The sequence below is a fragment of the Polyodon spathula genome, chromosome 8 (genome assembly GCF_017654505.1).
Source record: "Polyodon spathula isolate WHYD16114869_AA chromosome 8, ASM1765450v1, whole genome shotgun sequence".
Lineage (NCBI taxonomy): Eukaryota > Metazoa > Chordata > Actinopteri > Acipenseriformes > Polyodontidae > Polyodon > Polyodon spathula.
This window is the reverse complement of record NC_054541.1, coordinates 45675670-45698979: the sequence shown is the minus strand read 5'-3', so window position 1 is coordinate 45698979 and position 23310 is coordinate 45675670. Positions and strand designations below refer to the sequence as shown.

At 38.7% G+C, this 23310-nt stretch overlaps 1 protein-coding gene across 3 annotated transcripts in view; it reads left to right on the top strand.

Annotated features, from left to right (window-relative positions):
* LOC121320033 (otogelin-like protein) overlaps positions 1 to 23310 on the top strand; it is a 53200-nt gene that overhangs the window by 14048 nt on the left and 15842 nt on the right. For all 3 annotated transcript variants that reach the window (XM_041258152.1, XM_041258151.1, XM_041258153.1), the window contains exons 17-35: positions 1129 to 1306; positions 2024 to 2148; positions 2722 to 2931; positions 4358 to 4523; positions 5031 to 5105; positions 5737 to 5780; positions 6414 to 6585; positions 7068 to 7175; positions 7681 to 7819; positions 13774 to 13908; positions 14178 to 14324; positions 14956 to 15075; positions 15386 to 15502; positions 16224 to 16380; positions 17625 to 17651; positions 18286 to 18453; positions 20941 to 21219; positions 22730 to 22847; positions 22972 to 23051. In XM_041258152.1, the coding sequence (XP_041114086.1) occupies positions 1129 to 1306; positions 2024 to 2148; positions 2722 to 2931; positions 4358 to 4523; positions 5031 to 5105; positions 5737 to 5780; positions 6414 to 6585; positions 7068 to 7175; positions 7681 to 7819; positions 13774 to 13908; positions 14178 to 14324; positions 14956 to 15075; positions 15386 to 15502; positions 16224 to 16380; positions 17625 to 17651; positions 18286 to 18453; positions 20941 to 21219; positions 22730 to 22847; positions 22972 to 23051 (2565 nt within the window). The remainder of the gene's footprint in view (positions 1 to 1128; positions 1307 to 2023; positions 2149 to 2721; positions 2932 to 4357; positions 4524 to 5030; positions 5106 to 5736; positions 5781 to 6413; positions 6586 to 7067; positions 7176 to 7680; positions 7820 to 13773; positions 13909 to 14177; positions 14325 to 14955; positions 15076 to 15385; positions 15503 to 16223; positions 16381 to 17624; positions 17652 to 18285; positions 18454 to 20940; positions 21220 to 22729; positions 22848 to 22971; positions 23052 to 23310) is intronic.

The following is a 23310-nucleotide window of genomic DNA, read 5'->3' as shown; positions in this document are numbered from 1 at the left end:
AATGATAGTGGACACACAGCATAGGATATTAAACAAGTCAGAAATTAAATAAAAAGAAACCAGGCCATTAACATCATGTTACAGAAAAGAGCTTGGGGAAAGCTAGATATAATTCAATTTTAACTTCAGTTGTAGAGTCTGTGAACTGTATGAAAAGTACAGTTAAACTACACCCTGCTACTGTTTGTACGACCTGTCATTTTAAAGCTTTCAATGAGCAAGCCAGCCCATAACGGTACCCCAAATATTCTTTATAGACTACCAGTACAGACCGACTGGGTGGGACGTTTGTTCTTCATTTTACGCCGCTGAAATTTGTTGAATGTCGTACCATTCTTGGCAGTCACCTCTGTGGAAACCTTTTTTTTCCTGGTAAAATTAATAATACTTGTCCCAATACTTGCTGTTTCCCTTCAATCATCCCTTCTGGTAGCTTATTCTTAATCAGTTAAGAAATGCACCAGAGCACCTGTGCTCATCCTCCACAGGTATCACATTTTATTATCTCCACAACATTTTAAATGGTGCAACAGGTGTGGAATAAATTCCAGTGAATATATTGGTATTTATTCTTAAAGTCAGCTCCCAAACCCCAACTGGCCTTCTTGAAGATCAGAGTCGGTTTGAATGTCAAGGAGGCAGCAGGGCAGATTAGTCCTGGTATCAACACACCACTAGATCTCAACAACAGGTGCTGTCAAGATCTTATTACCTGACTTACACACCAACTGGAAACACAGTAGGGGGTTAGATTTGTCTTGTCAATGCTTTTTTTTTTTTTTATCAAATTACTCACCTTTTACCCTGTTCATAAATTTTACAAATAAAATAAATATGTTACTGTGTTCCTATTTCTCAATTTGTAATGTGTCTTTACCAGTGTTTGCTTTTCAAGCTTACTGCCCAATGTAACTACAACCCTGTATGGGGCCCAACACCACTGCATTCTATTGCACGGAGTTCCTTAGTGAGAGGTTGAATGTGAACCTACTCTGGTTACCTTCCTTGGTTACACCCAGAACTAACTGCAGGCACTTCATATAAATTAGTAAAAAAAATAGCTCATTGCAGGGCAGCTGAATACATGATGGATTGCAGGAGGATTTAAGTGTTTGTTTCCCCTTGCAGGTGATGTTGTCGTTTCCAAGGTGACCTCCTTGTTCACGCAACTGAAGACCAGCTTTGGTTTGCGGGTCCAGTTTGATAGAGGAGGGGGCAGGCTGTACGTGCAGGTCGAGAGCAGCTGGGAAGGTGGACTCGTGGGTCTCTGTGGCACCTTCAATGGAAATTTAAGAGATGATTTTTTGTAAGTCTCTTCATTACCAGAACTACAAATCCTTCTTCATTAAAAAAAAAAAAAAAACAACTATGAATGCAATATTGTAGTCTGCGGATTTGAGTTGTCAAGGTTGGACTGTGTATCGCATTTCGGTGGCAGATGATATTAAATGATATTGATTCGATTTTAATTGATTATTACAGTAAGAGGAAATGAAGATACTTGTGTGCTGTTACAAAGTTACTGCAAAGTCATGCTGGAAATCCTGTGACCATCCTGTCACCTGATGCCAGTTCAGCTAGTTGACATGTCATCACCTTTCTGCTTGAACCACACACACCTGATGGTGTCTTACTTAATTAATATCATTGACTGTAGTTTACTTTCCTAATTTTTGCACATTTCAACCACAGTCAGACTGCACAAAGCTTTCAACAGAATTAACATCCTGTATCCTAGAATGTTCAGCTGTGGCACTGGGTTTCCTTGGCGATCCCCTATCCAAGCACTGACCAAGCCTATTACTGCTTCGCTTCTAAAAGCTGATCAGATAAGACTCCAAGAACATATGGCTGCTCCCTGTTCTTGTGTCAGTCAGAGCTTGCTCAGCACGATGTTCATGAAACATCATCGTGCTGATAAGTGCACCACTGCAATTCCGTCGTGAGAACGGCCCTTTGTTTCCCTCCTGACCCTCCATGTCCATGCACCTTGCAGGTGATATATCTTCTATTATTCTTTCAGATCTCCATCAGGCATGATTGAGGGAACGCCCCAGCTTCATGCCAATGCATGGAAGGTCTCAGCAGCTTGCACAAGCCCTGTGAACATCCCCATCATAGATCCCTGTGAGATGAACCAGCAAAACGGTACATAAACTCCATTGCATTTTGCAGATGCTGATACTGCAGCATCGTCTGTTGTTTCATCTTGTTGGGAGCACTGGTTTCACTCAACTGGAACTTCCTGCAATTCAGATTTGCATGCTTTTTTTTTTTTATCAACCCATTCATACATATTTTTGAACCATCTGTATATGTGTATATCATATCCCGACCAAATGTTCATCATTCATGTGATAAGGTTGTTGTTTAAATTAATGACAGTTAGTAATGCTTGTAATAGATAGCTAAGTCTGTTGCTTGTTTTTACTGCATCTGTTAACATGGGTTGTAACACGGTTGGGCAAGTAGACAAACAAGTTGAAAGTGGTATTGGAAATAGTTTGCTTCACAGATTTGCCTCAGACTTTCTGATTTAGGAATGCATGTAACGATGGAGATACATAGCATGTTATCAATGTCAGAGCATGCTGACAAGAAAGAAATCATACATGTTGCTCGGCAAACTCGTATGATGATTTATAGAGGGGCTTTCCTATAAGAGAACAAGGCTAAAGGACAATCCCATTTGTTTTCTAACAACGGTGTCTGTTGTTTTAGTTTTTTATGCATCACAGTGTGACATCATCAATGAAGGCCTGTTCTCCCCCTGCCATTCCTACGTGAGCCCTGGAGTCTATTTCCAGCAGTGCCGCTATCAAGCCTGCAAATGTGGGAGCAACTGCCTGTGCACTGCGCTGGCACACTATGCATACATCTGCACCAAACACAAGGTCTTCGTGAATTTCAGGACCCATGTCTCGGAATGTGGTAAGTGGAATAATATCGATTACGAAATATATTTGATTGTGTTCTACATGAAGTTTAGAAAGTTCAAGAGAAACAACAACTTCCAACGCACATCACAACAGAGACCTAATTATCCAGTCAGATATTAAAAAGAGGCCAGGGTTCCTACTCTTTTTGGTTTCTCTCCACCTCCTTCATAACCCCTCTTAGAGCTACCCTTTAGTTTATTGCTATTCTCATAGGCAGGCAATCATCAGCTGAGTCAAATGCCATATAGAGGCAGGCTTTCCAAATTGAAAAGGGAGTAGTGTTAATGGTGAGCTGCTCTTTACATGAAGCTGAGTAAAACTAAAACTAAAGCAATGATTGAGTGTTTAAAGTTATGTGTTATTGACTTAGGGTTGTTCACAATGAGGAAGTTACATGTGTTGTGTATGTAAAACCATATACAGTATAGCACCAGCACCTTCTAGTGCACAGCAGTGTTTTGCAAGCAACAACAACAAAAAAAGTCCAAATCTGCATAGTGTCAGATCACTAGATGGAGCAAGTTCTTACTTTTATAAAGACATTTTGGCTGATCTAGCCTGTGTCACTATACATATATCTATGGCAGGCAACTGGAACTGACAAGCTGCTCCTGAGCTTAGGTGAAATCAACGCAGGCTTATCAAAATACAAACAGCAAAAGTACAGCGTGTGATAAACTGAAATAACCTCTGAATGACTGAAAACTACAGCAAAATGTAACTTTAAAGTGGCTCAACGTGCACTTTGAATCCGCTGAGCGAAGCTGCTCTTGCTGTAGGAGTGTATGTGTGTTTTGAATCCGCTGAGTGAAGCTGCTCTTGCTGTAGGAGTGTATGTGTGTTTTGAATCCGCTGAGTGAAGCTGCTCTTGCTGTAGGAGTGTATGTGTGTTTTGAATCCGCTGAGCGAAGCTGCTCTTGCTGTAGGAGTGTATGTGTGTTTTGAATCCGCTGAGCGAAGCTGCTCTTGCTGTAGGAGTGTATGTGTGTTTTGAATCCGCTGAGCGAAGCTGCTCTTGCTGTAGGAGTGTATGTGTGTTTTGAATCCGCTGAGCGAAGCTGCTCTTGTTGTAGGAGTGTATGTGTGTTTTGAATCCGCTGAGCGAAGCTGCTCTTGCTGTAGGAGTGTATGTGTGTTTTGAATCCGCTGAGCGAAGCTGTTCTTGCTGTAGGAGTGTATGTGTGTTTTGAATCCGCTGAGCGAAGCTGCTCTTGCTGTAGGAGTGTATGTGTGTTTTGAATCCGCTGAGTGAAGCTGCTCTTGCTGTAGGAGTGTATGTGTGTTTTGAATCCGCTGAGTGAAGCTGCTCTTGCTGTAGGAGTGTATGTGTGTTTTGAATCCGCTGAGTGAAGCTGCTCTTGCTGTAGGAGTGTATGTGTGTTTTGAATCCGTTGAGTGAAGCTGCTCTTGCTGGGTAGGAATGCTTTGCCTCGGAGGGATGATGTACCACTCCTGCACCAGCACATGTGGGAAGACCTGTCTGTCCCTCTCTAACAATGAGGCCTGTGACGATGACTGCGCTGAGGGCTGTAACTGCGCTGAGGGGCTGTATTACGATGAGGCCCGGCAGCGCTGTGTCACGGAGTGAGTACCCTGCTGTTGGGTCATCTAGCAAGATAGCAAACGCTATTTACAGCTAAGACACCAACGTATATATTTTTTAACACTTGATATAAATATATTACAGACCCTTGTTACTGGTGAAGTGCCCTTCTGTTTGTTGTTTTTGCTATGAGTCTTTGTTATTATTGCTCCATTCACAAAGAAATTGTTTCCTTCACTAGTAAGCAACCCCCTCTGTTGTGTGGAAGTAATACTCACTTGTGTCTTTGTTACAAATCGAAATCGGCAAGGAGAATTCAGTGTATTGCTTTTTTGTTAATTGTGCAATATGTATTTAAATGTTTGCTTGAATATCACATTGTATACTACGCTACACAACACTTGTACTGTGCTGAGATACATGGTGTCTGATTTTTCTTGAAAACTGCTAAATAAAGATGCAGAAGGTATCAAGCACATGCACATTAACACCATTTGTTTTCCCCAAAGCTACTGTACAAGGGAAAAACCTCTGCTGTTTTGTTTCAGGTCTCAGTGCCACTGCTATTTCATGGGGACTGTATACCAGTCTGGTGAAGTCTCCTTCAGTGCATCAGGCCCCTGGTGAGCAACGTTATTATTTGAAACTGTTCAGCTGTGGCCAAAAGATTGCATCACCATTATCTGATTGCATCACATAATTTAAATATTTTATTTAATCCGATGGTTTATCATGTAATCAAAGAAACTACAAAATGATATCACAACAGTCTACCGGAAGCCATAATAACAGCACAGTATTTCATGTTAGATTTTGAATTTTTTTTGTCGTTCAGTAAATGGAAAAATACAACGCGGTATGTAATTCAATATGCTAATGTAACATTATTCAGCAGGTTTCATTTGACTTTATTTGAATTTGTTAATTCTATAGGATGATGCAAAACTTGTGCCCATAGCTGTACATTCATATTTATATCTATTTAAATCAGAACAGTATTTCTTTTCCCTGTCTAAAGACATTAATTTAAATATGAACATATGAATTAATCAAAATACACAGCTTTTTATTCTTGTTTAAAATGTTCATAGTTTCCATTTATGTTGATTAAATAATAATAATAATAATAATAATAATAATAATAATAATAATAATAATAATAATAATAATAATAATAATAATGTTGTTGTTGTTGTTGTTTTTTAAAGTCTGTGAAAGAAGTTGATTTTTTTAATTAATTTTTTTGTTCTCCAGCCTCTGTAGAAATGGACGGATGGAATGTGCTCCCCAGGAACCAGGTATGTTTTTTTCTCAATCAGCGTGTCTTGTCATACTATTAAAAGCATGCTGCCCCCTTTTCAGATGCGTAGTAGATTAAATGACTTAACCCAGTATAGCCTCCTATTGAAACTTTTGTTTGTGCCTCATCTGTTTTTCCTCTGAGCTTATTTAGACTTGCTTTGATGAGAGAAAACATCTGTGTTCGATTTGTCTGTCATGCAAGGACGATATCGCTTAAGTTTCATACATATATAGATGTTTATATTTGATGTAACATAAAACAATAAGGAAGGATTGTGACTATCTAGTTGTTCTTCTCTGTTATACACTTTTTTTTCCAGTTGTATATGTAATTCTTTTGTTCAAGATTTTTTTGTTTCAAAACACCTACTGGTAATGTAGAGGGAGGCGTTTATAATACTGATATGTTGATGTTTTGAGTTTAAGCCAATGCCCTTGGCAGAATTAGAAGAGTCATTACATCTTATATAAGTCCTATTGGTGACATGACAGTAACAATATGAATGTAATACTCCTAAGAAATGTGTGTGTTGTTGCAATGCTCTGTGCTGAGCTGCCTTGCTTCTGAGATCAGACGAGCTCCTATTAGGTGGTTGTGTACTGCTACTGAAAAAAAGCAATTTCTGCAGAGCCTGATCCAGGGGACTGCCCCCCTGGGAAGACTTATTTTAACTGCCGAGACCACCAGCCTGGCCAGCCCCGCACTGGCATTGCCTGTGAAGTAACCTGCCGCAACCTGATGCTGAACCTGACCTGCCCACCTGCCACCCCCTGTGTGAGTGGGTGTGGCTGCCCAGCAGGGTAAGAGTTCTGCACACCCAGCAGCAATGACTGTGGAATTGTTCTGAGAGTACAGTGCCATCACAGGATCGCTGCACTGTAGTACTGCTACATTACAGTTTATATTGTAATTCTCTGTAATACCACTAAGTGTCTTTTTACATTGTTACCTTGCTAATAAAAGTAATTACTTATTAATGGATTGCACAAGCCAGCTGACATTGTTTCATATTTGTATCAGAACAGAGAATATGGGTTATTTTTCTATGATCAGTAGGTGACAGAAAACGACATGCAGAGCTTAAAAATCTTAATGCCAGTTTGAAATTACAAATATGGCACGTGAAGGCGAGTTCAGCGTAATTTTAAAGTGCTACAGGTAAGACAGCCTGACATCCTGTGTATTATTCTGTCAGTCTACATGTTTGAGCTGCAGTCCCACCCTGGCATGAAAAGTCTTTAATAAATGGTCCAAGCCGCATTGTCTCTTGGTATCTTCCCAGGCTTGTGAGGCACAAGCAGGAGTGCTATTTCCCAGAAAACTGTCCCTGTGCCTGGCTGGCTCTGGAGTATTTACCAGGAGAGGTGGTGTCCACACCTTGTTATAAATGGTATGTCAGGTAATATGAATGAGGTTGATAGATACTGGAAAATGTTGCAGTAAAAGCGATGCACCAATGACTAAGGACAATGTTCTCTTTAGTTTGTTATTGGCCGCGGTGACCAGTTTATCACTGTAGTGACATCCAATTAACTGAGTTAACTTCCTGTTATTGTATATGTTTTTACATTCTGAAAGAAACTATAGGGACTCATCCATTAGTTTGTTAGTGACCTTGGTACCCGATAATTGTTACCCAATTTAACTGCAACTATAATCATAAACCTCTGTTGGTGAGCATTTAATACAAGATTTTGATTTTCACAGCACTGACACCTGTAAGGTGTTACTTCCACCCTTGGCAAGGGTTACCTCTCTACCTAGTTGAAAACTTTAATATCTGATGAGCTTGCTAATAATAAAGGTTTTTTTTCAAGTCTTAAGGTGATTAATACTGTACATTTTACCCTATGTGTTTAATCTGAAACCCCTCACTCTCTGTTTTCTCTTTCCAGTGTCTGCCACAGAGGGTTTTTCAACTGTACCCACTACCCCTGCCCGTCTGTGTGCACTGTTTACAGTGATCGGCATTATCATACCTTTGACGGGCTGGAATATGACTATGTCAGCGACTGTCAAGTCTATTTAGTAAAGGTAGGGAGAATTGTGTTTGAATTAAAGAGTGGCTTTTAAAGCAATATGGAAATGAATGCTCTTATTTTAACCTGCTGTATGTTGATGGTATGAGTGGAGGATTAAGAAAGCATTACTTTAACAAAGCTTCCAGTGCTAAGTCATTGCTTTGAGTTTGTAATTATTTATACCAATTGTGGTCAACCCTGGTCCTCAAGTAAACCCAACAGTCTTTGCTTGAATTGTTTCTCATGTCTTAATGTGTATTGTAGTCTGTTCCAAATAGAGCATTGTAGCTACAGACTATTCAAGTTAGAAAAAGAAAATAGCTGTTATGCTTCTCTAAAACCACAAGGTGGCACATGTGAGTCACCGGCTACAAAATATTATTTTCCAATTATAAATGGTCTATATATGTTAAAAAGCAGTTTTATGTTAATTACAATTAAAGTGATGCTTTCAGCCAGTAATATGCTTTAACACAGAAAACACTGCTGAGGTGAAATAACCCAGGAGGAAGTGCAATTGTAACAGATGACCTAAGAATAAGGCATAGAAACTGAGAACTTTCTTTAACCTCTACTAAATGTCATGCTTTAAACAGAAAATATGTGTTTGCTGTAAAATATGTGTATCTGTCAAAACTGCACATTTGAGACCAATGAACTAACGGAGGTATAAAACATATTTTAAGGATTATAACACAGTTATATGTGGGTTAAACATCTAGTTAGCTAAATGCGCTTTATTATTTTTAGTATTTTCGCATTTGAGAGACACCACCTGATCGAGGCTGGAAGTAGGGTTCAAGAACCGTGCATGTGTTAAAATAGAAGAGAATTCACAGTGATAGCCTATGTTCTGTTCCCATGCTTGAGTCAGACACCTGATCTCTCTTCGAAGTCTTTCTGGGTCAAAGATTTGTTTATTTTAAAGCTATGGAGAGCAGCACTGCATGTGTAATAAAAGACGTTTGCGTGTCTTTGGTTATATCTGCACAGACCCTGTTTTTCCTGCTTCCATATCTCTCTGTAGTGTAAACTGAATTCTGGTTAACAAGTGACTTTTTACTACCTCACAAGGAATGGTTTTCAGAGCAAGTAACAGCACCACGGAGGGAGGGGAAGATAACGATAGAGTGGAACAATATGCCAGCAGCAGAGCCTCATCTTCTTGAATATTTATGTGTTTATGTATTCATTTATTTACAGAAAAGAATGTTCTAGACACAGTGGCAAGTATTACAAGCAGTTCACCTTAGGAGGCCTGGGTTTGAACTTGCCCCCAACCTGTGGGCATTAGTTCACATCACCAAACCCTTATGCCCACTCCATCACCAGTCGGAAAACACCCTTTAGGCTGCTCATGTTATTACATAAGCTGTTCAGGCAATGTAGTCACCTACAAACAACATCAGTAGAGCTGGGTTTACAGACAGCTGTGCTCTCTTTTAGGTACTGCGGTGCCATTCCCCAATACACTTGTACTGGCACTGTACTACGAATTCTGAGACTGAATATCCCCATACTTTATTATAGTATTATATGTCATTGTAAGTATTTTCAAAACAGATTTGTCCAGATTATTAAACTACTGCATCCATTAATGACTTTATAGAGCTGTTTTCTGAATCATGTCACAGATTGCTAGTTTTTGGTCCGTGTTGATAAAATGTTTACAAACACATTAAACAGGGGAGCTCATCCATTTTCTGTGATTTTCAGATATTCTGATAAATGGAGATTGTTAATGCAAACTTGCCTTGACTAAGTGAATCGCCCCCCCCCCCCCCCCCTATTCATTCCATCCTGTCTTTGAACTTTAGGGTAGCTTTCTCATGCCTGAGAAGCTGTTATACCCTGAGACCTGGCTAAAAAGATACTCATTGTAGAAGGTTATTTTATGTTGGTGGTTGTTCACTCAGACAAGAATGTTTAGGTCAGGCTGGGAAAAGTGGTGTTGAGTGGCAAAGGTGTTATTGTATGTAGTGTACATGGTAACTTGCATTTTCCAGTAGCTTTATTTAAGCATTAAAGAGAAATTGTAGCAGACTGTTCCTAAAGGCCAAATCACCAAAACTGATAAACAATCCCTTAGGGAGCCTGTATCACGTCCATATAAGTTATAACAATACCTGTAAGTATTGAACCTTGCTGTGCCATGTCCTGTCTTTGACTGCAACGACAAAACACAGCACAAAAGCTTTTCAGGTAAGGTGCAATTGTTTGGAAATAAAAAAGAACGCATGTATAGCACTATGAAGTTTCCACTGTGATACTGGATCTTTGAATGGGTGTGGTTTGTGTATCATTGTGGTGGAACATCTCTTTAGTGCAATGGTTAGCACACCGGTCTCCTGCCCACAGAAGGGTTGTTCAAAGCCAGCCTGCTATGCTTATATGACGTTTTGATGAATAATGTAAGTTTCAGGATTTATAATATCTTTGTGTTTCATAATGCTGTCTAACCACAGAGAGCATTGACATGCATTTCTAAAAACATTTTTTAAACAAAATGTGAGTTGATGTTTTCAGTGTAGGTTGCTAAAGGGTTTACAAAAAAATTTCATAGGAAAGGGATGTCAGCTAAATACTGAGCCATTTTCCTTTTCACTATAGAAAAACTTTCTGGTCAGTTTTCTTTATGATAAAAGCCTGTATTGACCTAGGAGAATAGATCCAAAGGTGGTCTCAAAAAAGCATTATAAATCACCCTTCCACATCTAATTTATAGGCTTATTAGCAGCATCTTCTGTAAATGCCCTTAGAAAAGTTTACTATTGTAAAAGCATAGCCAAGGTTTTAAAAAAAGCCTAGTGAAAGCGTACTAAAGCATAGGTAAGCATTGTAAATAATGGCAAGGTATGGTAAAGCATATAAATAAACATGACAATCCCTGGTAAATGCATACCATTTTACTGTGGTAAAACTTACTATACTGAAAATACCAAAATATCATTATGTGTTTCCGTGAAGAGTTGTAATTGTGCTTTGTCAGCTTGTGGAAGAGAGTTAAAAGTGTTTGAACCCTAATATGCTGTGATCTATACTTCCATCTATAGAGTGCAGTGATCTATACTTCTATCTGTACAGTGCAGCGATCTATACCTCCACCTACAGAGTGCTGTGATCTATACCATCACCTATAGAGTGCTGTGATCTATACCATCATCTATATAGTACTGTGATCTATACCATCACCTACAGTGCTGTGATCTATACCATCACCTACAGAGTGCTGTGATCTATACCTTCACCTACAGAGTGCTGTGATCTATACCATCACCTACAGAGTGCTGTGATCTATACCATCACCTACAGAGTGCTGTGATCTATACCATCACCTACAGAGTGCTGTGATCTATACCATCACCTACAGAGTGCTGTGATCTATACCATCACCTACAGAGTGCTGTGATCTATACCATCACCTACAGTGCTGTGATCTATACCATCACCTACAGAGTGCTGTGATCTATACCATCACCTACAGAGTGCTGTGATCTATACCATCACCTACAGTGCTGTGATCTATACCTCCACCTACAGAGTGCTGTGATCTATACCATCACCTACAGAGTGCTGTGATCTATACCATCACCTACAGAGTGCTGTGATCTATACCATCACCTACAGAGTGCTGTGATCTATACCATCACCTACAGAGTGCTGTGATCTATACCATCACCTACAGAGTGCTGTGATCTATACCATCACCTACAGAGTGCTGTGATCTATACCTCCACCTACAGAGTGCTGTGATCTGTACCATCACCTACAGAGTGCTGTGATCTATACCATCAACTACAGAGTGCTGTGATCTATACCATCACCTACAGAATGCTGTGATCTATACCATCACCTACAGAGTGCTGTGATCTATACCATCACCTACAGAGTGCTGTGATCTATACCTCCACCTACAGAGTGCTGTGATCTATACCATCACCTACAGAGTGCTGTGATCTATACCTCCACCTACACACCTCCCTTCCTCCCAAGCTCATTGCTCTGCACACAGCATACCCCAGAACAAGGGTGACAATGGATTTCATCTTTCATCTCCTCTCCGAATTCTAACAGCAGCATACAACACGTTATTAACATCTTTCACCACGTTTCCTAATTTTCTCTCCATCCTATGAAAGGGCCTGTTCTAAAGGTTTATGAAACCTCTTATTACGCTGACAAAACAGGTCGACACTGTAGCATTTCTGTTATTGTGATTGTGACAATTTAAAAAAAAAATGGTCAAGATTATTGATATTGTAGGTACCGGAAAGTTCATATCATTCACTCCTTCGTAATTTGGTTGAAAATCTTTAAATTCTATTAGATTGGTTTCCACCTGTACAGGCATCAATTATCATGACATTTCTTGAAAATTAGTTTTCCCATGCTTGCAAACAGAAGGTATTTTCCTCCTTGACACTATGCCATTTTCTGATCTTTGAATTTCAATTATTATTATTTTCTACAGGGGGTCACTTTCGTAGAGATTTAGCACAGGAAAGGTCTGTATCTGTTTGTATTTATGACACACTGTGAATATTGTGTTAAGGCTCAAAGAGAAACCTGGGATGGAATTAGAATTGGACACAAGTCTGCAAGGTGTTACATTATACTAATTTTGAGGGATTCTCAATAAGAACCACCTTTAATTCCATCAGGAAAGTTTGACATTGTCACATTTGATGTCTTAAGACTGGAACAGGCTTGCAACAGGGAGATGCAGCTTGTATATGGTGACATGTGGTATTTAGTTTTCTCCTTCTGCTCTATACCACGTGTAGCAGTGCAGAGCTGTTGTTTATTTTAGGAAACACCTTGCAGTAGGTTTAGCCCTTGTAGTCTAGAATAATTCCTTCAGTACAACCTTTATTGTATGGAACGAAAGAAGGTTTCTTGCTGGAATTAAAACCTGTCCCGGTTTCCTTCGAGTTCTATCACTGGAAATTGAAAGCCTCCAGTTCAGGTATCCAGCCCCGGAGTGAGCTCCAGCCGCTTTCAGTGCCTCAAAGCAGCCCTCAGCAGGGTGGATTGAATCACTCGAAAACAGATATGTGCACATTTTCAAAGCCCTAATCTTGGGAAAATCAGAGGCATTTTTAATTAGAACAGGATTGCTGTAATGTAATCCAATGAAATGTGAAATCCATTGGATAAACAGGGCAAAGTCAAAATACCAAACAAAGGCGAACTTGTTCCAATCAGTTTGCAGTTTCCTTTTTCCCAGACTTTAAAGCCAGTCTGAGAGCTCTTCTTAAATTTTAAGGGTTTCTGTTTTAAAAACAAAGAAACTAAAGCTATGTCAGCCCTTGTCTTAGTTTTTGCTGCGTTTTAACTTTTAATGGCAGCTTTTTGTTGTTGCTTTGTTTTGCTTTTTAATTAAAACATTTGATTGATTTCACGAAAAGCGACCTTGAAATTGCCTCTTTTTCCCAGTGAATAGTTTGTTTTAAAGGGCAACAATTCCCCAAGGATCAAAGTGACCTGCAAGAATGTCTGCTTGCAATACTGAGAAGATCATTGGGTTTGTACAGAGCGAGCGTGAAGGTACATGTACGGTAGCACTCATTGCACAATACATACAGATACACCCTGGTGGCACAAATACCCTCCAGGACTGAATGACGGACCTTACCTTCTGCACAGTGAAAAAGCAGACTTTATGAAGTGAGCTGGTTTGAAAAATGACTACTAAGGGTGTACAACTGTAATTTCTGCCCTTCTATGTAACTGTGGCAGAGGAGTCAGAAATTACAGCTGCACATGCCTACCTCCTCCTATCATCAGTGATGTAAAAACCAAGAAACAGCAAAGACTAGTAAAGTGGCTTCAGTGAGAGGGGCTGGATGAGAATGTGTGATGAAAATGGGTCAGTTTACTGAGCAGCATTGATTGATTTGTTAATCTGTTTTGATCTCACAGACCATAGTTAAGGATCACTTTCTTTTTGTTTATTTTTTATTTCAGAGTACCAGTGGAACTGAAGTCTCCATTACAGCTCAAAATAAGGACTGTTATGAGAGTGGAATTATTTGTATGAAATACCTTGTGATCTTTGTTGGACTTACCAAAATCTATTTCATCGACAATTCTGGAGACCCGGTTAGTAGCATTTAATTTCCTTGTATTTCATAGCATGTCATAGTGAAGTGCCTTATTCAAGTTTATGTCAGGCCTGACAAGCACTGGTTACTGAAAGCTATAGGGATACTTTCTGGCGTCACTGTGCAGTACCTCAGTTTATAGGAATTCATTTCGGTCAGGCGACTCTATTGTCCTGAAATCATTGTCCTGTCCCTGGCAGGCTGTCAGCTCATTTGAGGAAGCTTGTGGATTGTCTAAAAATGCTTTGTGGATATGTTTTTGTTTAGAGTTCATCAAGTGTAATTGGAAAGGGGTATGAGTTTCAGCTGTGGAAAGCTGGCTATTACACAGTCATACACTTTCCAAAGCAAGCACTCATGATCCTGTGGGACAAGAAGACAACAGTGCACATTCAAGCTGGGCCTGAGTGGAAGGTGAGCATCTAACAAGACCTGCAGCAAAGGGGTGGTCTTCAAGACATTTGAACTGTGAGGCGCATGTAATTGTACACAATGGGGAGGGCACAGCTCCATCTAAGAAAGAGCATCCAAAAGATTGCATTTGTATAGATGTAGCAACTTGTTTTTAATGATACATACGGTATATGTTATCTAATAGTTATCTACGTGCAGTACAGTAAGTATCCAATTTTGCTGAATGGCCACTGTGGCTCTATAGCACTGTATATTGAATATAGAGATTCTGCTTAAATATATAATTGCATTATTATAGTGCTGACAAGAAAATGGTTACAGAGTGGCAACCATTTGGTATACCATGTGGACCATGTGTTCCATGTTGACATGCAGTAGTCTATTACTGTACATACACATATGTAAAACATTTGCCATCCCTATTGACAGTTTTGCAAAATATGTGACCTTTTTGTTCTCCATAACTTCAAGCACATCAGCAGACGAAGATCATTCACAGTGTATGTTTCAGTGATTTTAATATTTGGCTGTGCTGTCTCATATGTACCAGAGAGCAAGCAAGTTTTAAAATAAGAACATGCAGTGGCTTGCAAAACATTCTGTTGTAATTCAAATATCTTTACATTTTCAGGGTCTGCTTACAGGGATGTGTGGTAATTTTGATAAAAACACAGTAAATGACATGACCACTTCCAGTAACATGGAGGTGAGCAATGCTCAAGCCCTTGGAGACAGCTGGGCCCTTGGACAGGTACAGTAGCAGCTACTGTTTAACTAGACTTCATTTTACACTCAGATTTTGTTAGTCTTCCTACAATGATTTATGAATAGTTGTCCAGAGCTGATAAATGAGTTCACAGTAAACTAAGATGATTGAGAAGGTATTTTGGATTACACTGATCAACATTCTACGTATATGAACTTCACCACTAATTTGTTCTGCATTGTTATACTAGAGTCTCCACTAGCTAGTGTTTTTGGTTTAGTGTTTTGTGTAATATAAAGAAAGTAACAAAGTGTCAAGTAACAAAACAGCGAAATAATTGCTTCTTTTCCCACAGTGTGAAAGTGACTATGTGGTTAAGAGGCCGTGTGAAGGTGACCTGATCCGGCAGCCATATGCTAAGAGAGAATGTGCTATTTTATACAGCGATGTCTTCGCCTCCTGTCACAATGTGGTAGGTAAAACTACGTGGTCTCACGTAAAAGTACTTTGTCTCATATACAGGGAGATTTGAAAAATAGGACAAGTTGTGGCAAAATCAGTGAAAGTGTTTGCAACACCGTACAAAGCAAATAATGTGAGCTACCACAAGCCTGGCATCTTCCAGGTCTGACACCGTCACCTTCCTGTTCACACTTGGTGGAAATAGTGGCTCCAAAAATCATTAACAGCCTCCTAATGTTCCAAAGTAATACTGTGCCAACAAAGAAACTACGGCAAATAAAGGAGCTGAATCATTATGGCAAATAAAAAGCAAGCTTATAAAGAGGGATTACAAGATACCAATGCCCTAATAAGCTGGCATCAAATACTCTACCAATACCAAAATCATTGTTAGGTTATGAAGACAGTGGCCACTAGGTGGCAGTGTTTTGTTAGTAGTCGAGCAGTGCTGTTACTTTAGAAATGGAACTGTATTTCTACAACTGCAGGTAAACCCTGTGTCTCTTCCTGCAGCCTAAACTAGCCTTAACCCAAGTTAGATATCCACAAACAAACAACCAAAAAACAAATACATAAAGGAGCAATCTAAGAGAGATTCAGTTTTTTAAAGGTAATAAAGAGAACACACCTAAGATATAGACTTTTGTGATCCCCTGCAATGTTTAATTTGGCAGTTTGGTTTGTTGTTTTTATTAGTTAGCCAGTTTCAGTGCGTTTTCTCTTCTCCTCAGGTTGACGTGACTTGGTTTTACAAGAACTGTCTGACGGACACCTGCAATTGCAACCGTGGTGGGGACTGTGAGTGCCTGTGTACCAGCATTGCTGCTTACGCTCACAAATGCTGTCAGCAGGGGGTAGCAGTTCATTGGAGATCTCCTACTGTCTGCTGTAAGTACCATATCCACATAGTGAAAGCTGTATATGGTGCTTTGTTTATTGGGAAATTAATAGACATTGAAGTATTGTCTTGATTCATAACTGTTGAAGATTACAGTTGATAATTACATGCTGTTTCGCCCCTTTGGATTAATGCAATATTGAGAAGTTCAAAATCATAGAGTTTGTGCTTTTCTTATTAGAAAAAAATTTGAAGACATAAATAGTAGCATTTGAGGATTTGCATTGTAATGTAATGGTTTTATTTCAATCACATCTTGACTACAATATCAGTGTTTTCATTTAAAGGGACGCCATACAGTCGTGATAGATACAAAAATCAGGCTCTTATGTCTGAAATAACTTAGCCCAACCCCTTTACTGTTTTTATCTTTACTGCGCTTCTAATGAAATGTTGACAAACGCTGAAATTACAGAATAAGGGTCTTGGGATCTCCTGATTAAATCACAGCGAAAATCTCAATGGAGAAAGTTGTATCTGAATAACATGAATAAGTGTTTTAGTAAAAGCACAGTATTTCTTTTTGTGCTGCTTGAAAACTATACAGCTTATCTCTTGCTTCACCTGATCTCCCCTGGCTGCCTGGAGAATAGCTTATCAATAGTTTAACTGTGGTGCTGAAATAACTGAGGCAGAGGGAGTGGGCTAGCCTAATCCCTACTTGTTTTCTTGCATGCAACCTGCCTTATTTCCAGCCTCCTCTCAGTGCTCCATCTCTTCTTCAGTTCCTGTTCTGACCATGTCTCATTGTATTCTGACCCAAACACTCCCTCCTGCTCCTTCAGTCACCTCCATTATCCTCCTGCCCTGCTCTTGGTCCTGCCTCCCAGTTACTGTCAAGACCCCAAGCCAACCCTGTCCTCGCAGGGTTTTATTTATGTTAAATAAATACTGTATATGGGGCCCTGCCTTGTTACATTAAAATAAAATTATATTCGGTGTGCCATGTTAATGTTTTTCTCATATTGAGAAAGCACCCTTAATGAGCACTAAGTGTTTTAGTTGCATGGTATTATGTCTTTATTAATTCCTTATCACTGACTCTCTATAGATACTCTAATACATATATTAATAAAACCTAATCACTAATAACATTATAGTATGCCATAAGTCATTTTCAATAGATACTGTATTCAGCGTGGCTTACAAATCAAAACATTATTGCTATTTTGTAGCTGTGGCATGTGTGCACTAAAATGATTTAACTTTTCTGTTTTGTTTTTACAATTTTCAGCCTATGACTGTGAATACTACAACCAAGGTATGTGACATATGAAGCTGAAGTTTATGCAGAGTGTAGATTGCTACCACTGTATGAGCATACTGCTTTAACAGGACATGTAATAGCTGCAAACCATTTTCAAAGAATATTGATTAATAAAACAAAGGCAAACAACAAGCAGCTCACATAACAAAGATATTGTGTGACACTTGATTGAGTCGTGTATTCTTTTGGAATAATGTAATGATAAATTAATGGAATATTGTATTGAAAATAGAACACTGGCCAGTAAATATATATTAATTATATATATGGAAAATAATGAAATTAATGGAATATTTAAAATATATCTTATATTTTAATAATAACATTAACTATATATATATTATATAATATATATTCTTATATATATATATACATATATATATGTTATATATATATTATGTGTGTATATATATTATATATACCATCCAACACAGTGTGTGTGTGTGTGTGTGTGTGTGTGTGTGTGTGTGTGTGTGTGTATATATATATATATATATATATATATATATATATATATATATATGTAGATGTGTGTGTCTGTGTGTGTGTTGAAAAGATTGATTATCAACTTGAAGAAGTTAATAGCTATGTAGCATTACACAAATCAATACATTTCTGTTTTTTTTAGAACTTGGTGATGGACCCTATATAGTGTATAATTCTGCGTACAATGACACCGTCTTTGGGGCCAACCTGACCAGTGGGGAAGTTTTTCCCTTGCCCAAAATCAGTGCTGAGGGGAACGTGCTGTTTAACTTCATGATAATTGCAGGCCTTTACAAGGACCGATACTCACGTAAGCTTCGTATCACAAATCTTTTGAATCTTACTTTGCACATCTTTAGCGCATTATCGTTAGGGCTGTACTGTACTCAATGTGTTTACGCCAGTCTTTAATTAACTCAATTTTTTTAAAGAGGTAAAACATCTGTTAATTTGCAAAACTAGAACCAAGCAACTAAACCCTAACCCTAACCCTAACCCTAAACCCTAACCCTAACCCTAACCATAAGTTCTCTTAACCACTCTCAATGTTTTTATTTCTCCTTTTTTAACATTTACATAATTTGTTCTCTTTTAAAAATAATAGGAGTTAATAAAGACTGGAGGTAATGCTTTCAAAATATGGCCCTTAGGATCATCTGAGGTCTGTTGTCTTGTGTGTAGAAATCCTAGAACAAAATGTCACTGACATGTTTAATAACCAGTTGTAACTGGTACCAGTTGTAACCAGTAACTGGGTTAAAGTTAAGCCATATTGGATGAATGCATTGGGAAGTAAGAGACAGAATGTCAGTGTGTGTTCTATTATCAATTACAGATTCAGTAACAATAGTCTTCCTGAGGGGCATTTCATTTTCCAATGAGCCGAGTGTGCAGGATATATTTTATATATAAATCAGTGAAGAAAATAAGTGAGGCAAGGTTGGATAGTAAATATGATTTTATATATTTTGTTTAAATATAGCTGATATAGCTGCATAAATAAATAAATAAATAACAGAAATAAATAACAGAAAATGTTTTGAAGTTCATATCGCATAGTTATCAAAGTCTTTTTGGCGTACAGCTCTCCGCCTGGATTCCTGACAGCTGCATAACACTCTCTTAATAGTGCGTTTAGATCCTGGCCGTCATATTTCTTTATATCGTCGAGTTGAATTTGTTTGAATTTCAGAAAGTCAGAAAAGAGTGACAGTGACATTTTAATCACCATGTTAGTGTTCGGAGGTTCTTTCTTTTGTAGTGTGTTTTGTAATTCATTTTCTGTTAAGTCACAGGTCTTTTACTTTCAGCCACTTTCTCTTGTTGTGAGGAGGGCAGGGTAAGGGTGGTGCATTCTTTTGAAAATGGGTGGGACTGACAGTGGTGTGAACCAATCACATGTCAGATAGGAGACTATTGCCCTGTGATGTAGGGATGTTTGGGCAATAGTTTTGGGCAATTTATGTTTGCTCCTATGATGACGTTTTAACCAATCACAGGCCAAAATTTCCAAGCACTTATTCATATATATATATATATATATATATATATATATATATATATATATATATATATATATATGTAGTGCAGAATGGTAACATTTATTTCACTGTTTTGCTGGACAACCCAAAAGCCACTGCAGAGAAACAAAGTTTGGCATGTGGAGGCCCTAAACAATTGGACAAAACCTGCAAGGGCTCCTGGCAATGCGTTGTTGATGCTCAACAGTGTTAATATTATACCGCTTAATATGGCCACCAATGCCCACCATGTATGCAGAACAGGCTTCTATCAAGGAGATGACATTGAAAACTGCATTTTCACAATGGAACATACACTTTGTATTGGATGGCAAGAAATAGCCCAGTGACATAGCCAGCACTTACTGGATATATCACTCAATGGCATTTAAGACAACTGAATTAGGACCCATATATACAGTACATGTGTACTGTGTTTAGATCATTTTTAGCTAGACAGAATCGAAATATGTTAGTTACAGACATAATACTCTGGACCCGATAACTATACTTTCCCTTTTGAAGTTGGAATGCCCCTTCCTAACCTTACATATCTATTACTGCATCTAGGATCAGTGTCAGATATGAAACCTAGACTTGAGTTTCCATGATCTGTCCCAGATGGGTGGGTATCACTTGAGATGTACGGATCATGCAAGTATTCATGTAGATGTGCTCTACAGCAATTCCGTTTCTGTACAAGTGCAAAAGATAAAAAGAATACCTCCCCCCCAGCTGTGCCTTACAATAACTTACATCAGCCTCAATAATCCTGTGTGGTAACTGAATGCCTCTGACTGTGAATTAGAGTGCTGTACCTGATCCTCCAGTTACACATACTGGACCAGGGTCTGTTTTATCGATCTGAGCAGTGCATCTGTGAGTCTTTAATTTATGTAAAATGCCAGGGAGGGAGGTTTGAATTTTAAAGATTTAAACAACTATTTAGATATGTTGAATAACAGTTTGCTGTGGTATACCAAGAACCCTAATGAAGCCTTGAAACGCATGGTCACCTCTGCTGGATTACAGGTGTAAAGACTGCAACTGCAGACTGGCAGCCTTGTGGTTTCCAAGTGAGCATATTGCAATGCAAAAGATCCCCCTGAGAAAGCACACAGCTACTTTGTCTCACGTACAGGGTTGTAATTTATATATTATATGTAAAATATACAAAACAGCACAACTGTAATACAAGTTTATTGGCTTGCGTTCAAATAGATTTGGGTCATACTGGATAATATTTTTTTGCTTTAATAGGATATTATTTCTCACAGGGCTGCCAGTTATCTCCTTTGAATCTGCTGAGAGACCCAACTACTTCCTGTGCGCCTCTGAGGATGGTTCTCTGCGCCTGGAGCAGTGGAGTGCCAGCGAGGAGTTCCGCAGGCAGGCCACCTACTTCCACCACCAGGGCCTGGGGATGGCAGGCTACAGCTCCTTCGAGCTATACAGCCAGAAGGGCTTCTTCATCACTCTCACGAGGACTGCCGCCAGAGCCTTGGGGTACGACTACTCTGAGGAGTTCAAGCATATCAGCAGTTTTACCATCGAAGGTGAGCAGCAAGTGGGCTCGATTCTCCAAGCTTTTTACTTACTAATCGTCATTGGCATGTTTTTTTCAGAAAGGCCCCCCCCCCCCACCAAATAAAATTACTAAACAGAAATAAGTATCTCAGGCATTTCATGTAGGTAGTCTGGATTGTTTATTTTAGATATTTTTTTCCAAAAAGTATTTGGAGTAAAAAAAGGCTACTTGTATTGCTTTGAGAGCGGTCTTAAAAAAAGTCTTTCCTCAGCACTTGCTTCCAAAAACAACCTTTGTCTCTAAACAGGGATATAAAACTTCATATAGTAAAAAAATGAAATTGTATGACAAAATCTGCTTTTACCTGGGATTGTTTCAGACTTTAGTCAGGCCTTCTCCATGTAATAATCTTACAACTATACAATGTTATCAAAATAAGCGTTGCTCCAATTAGATACTTAAAGGTCTAACACATGAATAACACTCAGTGTTTTCATTTAAAGTGATGTCTTACTGTTCCTAAATTGGGCTTGGTTCATTTAACACCACTTATAGTGCAATAAAACCGTATAGCTCACTGGTTTCTTTCTAATAGCAATTAGATTGTGTCACATCGCTGTCTAAAATTACAACATTGAACTACCTACACTACACAAATGCCAAACTTTAATTAGACGTGCAAATGCACTGCATTTCAGCGAGCACAATGGGAGCTTAATAAACCCGAAGTGTTGGAATGTAAGCAGAGAGGCCTTGTGAGCCACAGCTAAGGCTGGCCTAGAACAGCCAGCCCAGCACTGCAGCCAGAACAATGTACTGTTCAGGGCCCTTCTCCTGTGTTAGCTCACATCCAGCTTTCTTACCCCTTGCATATAAACAGTCAGTTGATACTCTGAGGGCGACAGAGTCACAGAATGTCCCTTCACTGGGATTCTGTACACAGGTATAAATGTCAAAACATATTAAAGATGTGCTTTTTTGGGGGGGGGGGGGGGGGGTATGGGGGTATGTTTATGGTATGTAGTACTATAAATCTTACTGTTTAATAGATTTATTAGACATACTAATATTACAGTTCATCAGTGAGTAACTTTGCAGAAAGATTAGGATAACTGATTAAATAGTTGCACTGTTATTATACATGAATATAAACAGGCATAGTAGATACACACATTATACTGTATCTTAGATTAGTGTTCCTGGCTGCTGTTTTGACTGGAGTTATTTTTCTTCCAGTATTGAAGAGATACACCCAGTGCTTTTAGTTATGCTTGCCTCTAATTATTTAATATGAAACAACCAGACTTCATTGATTTCCCAGTGTACACCGTTGTGTGACTTGCGTAATTCCAAGCATGTTCCTCATGAGGCTGCTGCTAAATAATATTACTTGAAAAATGTCAGAAATGATTAATGAAGAAGGCTAGGTAATATTTACTAAAGTAATGTCTTAGATTTGTAAGTATCTGGCTACAAAGTAAAATCCCTTAATCATTTTACACGATACATTAAACACAACTGGTATTTAATTTTGTCAGACAGCAGCACGGTTATTCCATACAGGATGATGTGTGAATGGAGGTACCACAGCTGTGCAAGTCCTTGCGTCAAAACATGCAGTGATCCTGATGCTGTGAAGTGTCAGTTTTTACCCCTGTAAGTACCTGCATTCAGTACAGTGTGTAAGACTTACTAATTGGATTTTATCAAGCAATTGCTTTAATTCTCATGTGTTTGTATTGTTGAATGTTAATCATTCTTTTTTTGGTACTTCAAATAGGGTAGAAGGCTGCTTTCCTCGTTGCCCTAAGAGCATGATTCTAGATGAGGTGACACGAAGATGCGTATATCCAGAGGACTGTAAGTATAATACTTTGTGTGTGTGTGTAGGACACTGCAAATAGGGTCTGTCCAAGCTTTCAAATAGCCATGTACTGGCTATTTGATGTACTTCTCCATATATCACCATTAAACCTACTCTCTTTCTCACTCCTATTTTATTCAGAGATAATCTGAGTATATTACCTTCATCAGATCTATAAAAAGACCTTTTATTTTCTGTATACAAAATGTATACAGTCTGTTATTAAAATTACCCATATGTTCTGCTTTCATTTAT